The following is a 5,550-nucleotide window of genomic DNA, read 5'->3' on the forward strand; positions in this document are numbered from 1 at the left end:
TTAGCTTGAAAGAATAACGATTAGAGACAAACGAGCATCAGTTGTATAGTGTTTTCGGATTGCTACCCAATGAATTAAACTGCAAAATATGAAGCTAATAAGGAACCAAAGAACAGCAATTTCAGTTCCAAGCCCATGAAGACAATAAAAGGGAAAAAAATCATTTAAACTCTAGATGTTCCAAGTTTCCTTTCAAATAGTCGTTGTAGCAGGTAAACCTGAAGAACACTGGTTCCAATAAGTGCAATTGATTCGAGTAATGCTTTATGGACTGCTCTTTTGCTCATGTTCTCATTCACTGTAATTCAAAAATCAACAATGAATCTAATATTAATTATGATTCAATGTAGATTCTCCTCATAGTGAAACTTCAAAAAAAATGCCAAAAAAGTATAATTATTTACATCATCCCTTCATATAGAATCAAGCACCAAAGTCAAAATCAAGTTACAACTACATTTATGCCCTTGTACATGTCTACATCAGCCTCAGTGTATGTGCATAGGTGTCAGAAACAGAGAGAGAGAGAGAATTGAAGATATACTTGGCAAAGGAGCAGGGGCAAAAGCACAAAAGAAAAATAAAAGTTTTTTATTTATTATTTTTTTATATAAGATGGAAAAATACATAGAGAATGACAATCACATACTCCAATAGTGCAAATGATATTTGAACCCAGAGAAAGATCAGATGAATCGATTGATCACAAAAAAGAAATGACTGTAACAAGAGCTATTGCTTAAATTTTTTTCCCTCCTCTTTTGTGGCTTTCAAAACAAAAGAACTATGCCACCACAGCAATTAATAGCATTTCAGTTGATGCTTTCACCCAGATTTATCATTTAAGTATAAACCAGCCTAACGCGGCCTCTCTAGGGACCACATAATCCCACTTTGAACAAGTAGGCTAGCAAGGAGCTACTCCACTCAAGACAGTAGGGTTTGGTGTAGCTTCTTGTTGGCCTGCCCATTCCAAGTGGAGAGTTGGGCCATGTAACTTGGGCAAAGGCCTGGATTATGTGGTCCTTCGAGAGGTGTGCACCGTATCAGGCTGGTTTCTATTCTAAGGGGGTAAATTTCCCGGGATGATTGCAATGGATCCTGGTTAAGTTACTATTTATGCAATTGTCTCTTTATTAACAAAAAAACCAAATGAGATCACAAGTTACAGGTGAGGTCTTTGCAAATCAAGTGAAATGTGGCTCTGTTGTGCTTGTTCACTTATGGTGGGATCAACAAACTGCTGATAGTACTTGAAGTGTAACCAGTAGGACCATTACTATAAAATACATGCCTTTTGGTGATTATAGTGATGACAGGCTTAAAGGAAGGTGAGGGAAGGAGAATTCTAACTGTGTCATATGCTCATTTGGGAGCCCTTTCTTTTAACCTCTTTATATGGTTACTATTATCTAATATCTGAGTTTATTCCTCTTTCTCAAACAACCTTGAGGGAAACAAAGTTTGTGTTTCCATGCTGAACTATGTAACAGCTTGAGGTCCGAATGAAATGGCACTACAATCCAAGAAGAAAGATCATGCAAAATGGTAGGGAAATGATAGGAGGGAACTAAACTGATAGTTGATCACATAATTACCTAGCGCCTGACGATCAGTCTGTGCTTCTAGCCAATGCTGTTCAAATTGGATGTTGTACAGAGCTTCTTCTAACTTTGAGATTTGCTCAAGCAAGGGGTTAAAATGCTCTGGAGAAAAAGCATCCAAGGAATAAATAGGTCATGGCTTACAGATTTAAATATTAAGAATAAAGATAGAGAGAAATTAGAGATCCACGAGTTCATACCATCCTTTGCATGCTGCTCATAATATGGAAAGTGGCCAACATGCACATCAAAATCTACTGTTTCGTGATAAGGTGACCTATTTGTAAAGCAAAACCGGTAAAGGCCCTTTTTTGGAGCCATAAACTCAAATTTCTCACTGATCTTGTCATAGAAATCTTGAATTTGTTCACCAGAAGGGCCCTTTATCTAAAATTAGAAGATGATAGCAAAATCATTGATAAAATCTAAATAAACCAAAAGAAGTAAAAAAGAGAAACAAGAAAAAGACATAGTCAAACTGCCTTCTGACATTGCTTGATCCTTTATAAATACTTTCAACAATCAATTTTAGTGATGTCTTTTTCCTAAAAATAGGAAAAAAAATCTATATCTATACAATATGTAAAGTAAGAGGAGGCTTCTGGTGCATACTATTAGTGTCATACTTTAAATTTTTATTTTTTCCCTCATTAAGTGTTACTTAATACTATCTACCAAACATAAACCATTTATTATAATTTCTAGTAACTTCCACTTTGCGCGTGCATAGGGTGTGCTTGTCCCACAAGTGACCTATGAGGCCTATGACCTGATGTTCTTGTAGAGTCCCTAATTTATATAGTATTATAGTCTACAGACACTTTGGTCATTCACCACATTATTATTTTTCTAAGCAATTCCACGTCATGAACCCACTCTACTTCTTCCTTCAACCCCAATCCCCAAAACCCAATAAAGGAGGAAAAATAAGATGAAAATGAGGCAGTAATTTGAGCTAAATTCACTTAACAAAGATGTAGCTGAACTAAAATTTTAGAACTCCAGTCCCTCATGTTTTTTACTTCATTCTCATCAGCAGCATTAACATTAAAGCACTATTGTAATTAAAAAAAATGACATTTCAGATAATCCCAAGAACAATACTTAGTGGAGATTAAGAACAAAAGGGAAAGAGATGCAAAAGTGTTTATCTTTCATACAATGAACTTCTATTTCTCTTGTTTAATGGTTACAGTACACTTCTTCATTTTTTGACCTGGCACAGTCCTACACAACATCACTCTAATTTGTGCCCTTGCTGAAAAAGGTATCTTAGACCCTATGGGAAAATTTGAAAGACTCAGAAGTAGCATTTATAAACTTTTGAAACGAATCTGCCAATCTATCTAGCTAATTTGAATTTACATACATTTTATTGGCAAACAATACCTTGTTCGTAAATTATGCCTACTATTTAGTAATTCTCCAACAACTCATAATAGGGAATTGTCATTTGCAACAAAATCCATGAAGAGGACCAAACCATAAAAAAACTATATGATCCTCTATTTTGCTTTCCTTTTTTCTTGGTACAATCCTGATCAACTTCAAAGAAAGCATTTTATATTCCTTTTCTGGACACAATGACTTTTTTTTCAACCAAAAAAAAGGTCCAGAGATATAATTCAAGCTAGTTGTTTCCACCTGTGAAGGCAACCAGCTGGAGAACTGAGACTTTTTCTAGCAAGGATAACAAAGTTTTTTGCACCAAGAGTAGAGAATGTTGATCACTGAATAGAACAAGAAGACTAAAGAAATACTCTTCCCTCATCTAATTCATCAAAGCATTATCTTCCATAGTCTTGTCCTTAATATACCGATTATACATATACAAAATGCAGTTATGCAGTATCTGAAATTTTTTCAGGTTAGAGATATTAATGACTGAACCTAAATAAATTTAGTCATAACCACTACAAAAGCACGTATCTTTCTTGGAAAATAAAAAAGGATAATCTAAAAGTGAAGAATCTTCACTATAGAGTTCCATGTGCAAATAGAATGCATGAATCTTACAAGGTAGCATTACATATCAGGGTTAAAAATCAAACCATTCTGATTCAAATATGCTACTAAATTTACAAGATTGAGACCAAGATGGTTGACCACACCAGGGATGAAAGTAGCATAAACCTGTCATTGCTTCCTATTCTTGGTGAATCCAAAACTAGTCCTAGTCTCAAATGAGGATCACAGGCATTTTAAAGTAACTTCTACAAATAACAAATTCAAATCCAATTTTCAATTTAAACCATGTCTGATAATGATTCACTGCCTTATTGCATAAAAAGCTTTACTTCAATGACTTAATTTGACACACAAAAACCACCAGAATAACAGCATGTTCGAGGAACTAAGGTCAAGTGCACATACTATAAATTATTCAACTTTTATGAATTTGACTATTGATCTAGAGAAACTTAATGCCATATTTTTTTCAAGTTATGAGCAGTCCAATTACATCATACTGCAACAAGCATAATCCTACTAATGCTTAACCAAAATAAATAAAGAAAAATTAACATAATCCTATCAATCAAGCACCATGCACCTTTTAGAATAAATGGACCACAAAATCTGAGGGGAGCATTATAAAGGTTAAAGAAAAGTAAAATTTAAAAAAATTCCCACTGAAAATTGTCAGCAAACGAATAAAAATCACAGAAGAAAGAAATAATTCACTTACAACAAGATCAACACCCTCTTCTCCATAATGCCAGGGATCATCTGCTTTGATGACAACAAAAGAAATATGAACGGTATCTCCTTCGTATTCAACATTGTGTGATACACATTCCTCTCTATCTATTACAAATCTGATCCCAAAACCTCCTTTTACTAATGTTGTTAAAACCACCATTGTAGTAATTATTATCGTTTTTGTCAAACTTCTTACTGATCCAATACTACCCATCTGCAAATACAAATAGACAATAACAAGAAAACTTCACTCCATGATACCATGTATTAAGATGAATAATACTCAAAAAAATAACAGCAAAAAAGAAAAAAGAATCAACAAGAGATTTTTTTCGCCATTCGAAATTTTCTAATGAATCCAAAAACTTGTGCAAGAGATGCAAATAATTACATAGGACAAAGAAGAAGAATTAGAAACCTGACAAAGACGTTTTAGCCTTTAATCCGTCTTTAGGGGATTTTTGAATATTGAAACTCTCAACTTCAATTACAAGAACTATGAATTCTTGAAAATCGTGGACGGAGGGGTTGGACGGTCGTCATATTTAACCGGTTTGAAAGGTTAATGGACGAGATCAGAACAACGAGAAAATAATGTTCTGGATCTATTTGACCACGTCAGCTTTGATCTTTAGATACCGAGATTTGTTCTAACGATGCGGAAGGCTGACACTCAATCCCCAGCATTTTGTATAATTACACATACCTCCCTAGTCTTTATAGTAATTCAATGCGAATTGAAAAAAATCCTGCAAGAACATGACATTATTTTCTAGTCCCCACAAGCCTCCTCCTCCTTAGTCCAGCTAGAGAATTTAGTTTAATTGCTTCATTCTAATTTTTTTCCTATAATTCAGATAGAGAATTTAGTTTAATTGCTTGAGTTTATCCGGCTATAGTTGTTGATAAAAGATTTTTAAACTTTATATTGGATATTGCTATTATAGTTGTTCATACATTGGATATTGCTATTATAGTTGTTAATACTTTAAATAACTGATGATTTCATTGATATAAATATTCGTGTAGAAAAAAAAAAAAAGCTCGATCCAATGCAACCTAAACAAGATACATGGTAGTGAGACCATATATTAAAATTTCAAATACATACACAAGAATATTAGTAGAAAAAATGTAACGGGAGATATTTAATTGTACAAATAAAGGATTATGTCTTCAAAAGTATGTAAGCCAAAAAACTAATAAATTGGTTGAAGGACTTAATCACCAAATTCAGTAGTGTAGT

At 33.7% G+C, this 5,550-nt stretch overlaps 1 protein-coding gene across 1 annotated transcript; it reads right to left on the reverse strand.

Moving 5' to 3' along the window:
* LOC113743902 (transmembrane emp24 domain-containing protein p24beta2-like) lies at positions 1-4,957 on the reverse strand. Its single transcript, XM_027271971.2, has 5 exons — positions 4,723-4,957; positions 4,291-4,518; positions 1,805-1,991; positions 1,599-1,706; positions 1-298 (listed from the first exon to the last, which is right to left on the reverse strand). Exons 2-5 carry the CDS (start codon positions 4,516-4,518, stop codon positions 165-167), a joined length of 657 nt encoding a protein of 218 aa, XP_027127772.2. The 5' UTR covers positions 4,723-4,957; the 3' UTR covers positions 1-164.
* Between the last annotated feature and the right edge of the window lie 593 nt (positions 4,958-5,550).

The sequence above is a fragment of the Coffea arabica genome, chromosome 5e (assembly GCF_036785885.1).
Source record: "Coffea arabica cultivar ET-39 chromosome 5e, Coffea Arabica ET-39 HiFi, whole genome shotgun sequence".
Lineage (NCBI taxonomy): Eukaryota > Viridiplantae > Streptophyta > Magnoliopsida > Gentianales > Rubiaceae > Coffea > Coffea arabica.

Bases quoted from the DNA above. Each gene is read 5' to 3' on its own strand.
- LOC113743902 (XM_027271971.2), bottom strand. From the start codon at position 4,518: ATGGGTAGTATTGGATCAGTAAGAAGTTTGACAAAAACGATAATAATT. The intron at 1,992-4,290 runs GTAAGTGAATTA...TTCTAATTTTAG, and splicing joins AAGAGGGTGTTGATCTTGTT to ATAAAGGGCCCTTCTGGTGA. The intron at 1,707-1,804 runs GTATGAACTCGT...CTTTTTCTCCAG, and splicing joins TGAGCAGCATGCAAAGGATG to AGCATTTTAACCCCTTGCTT.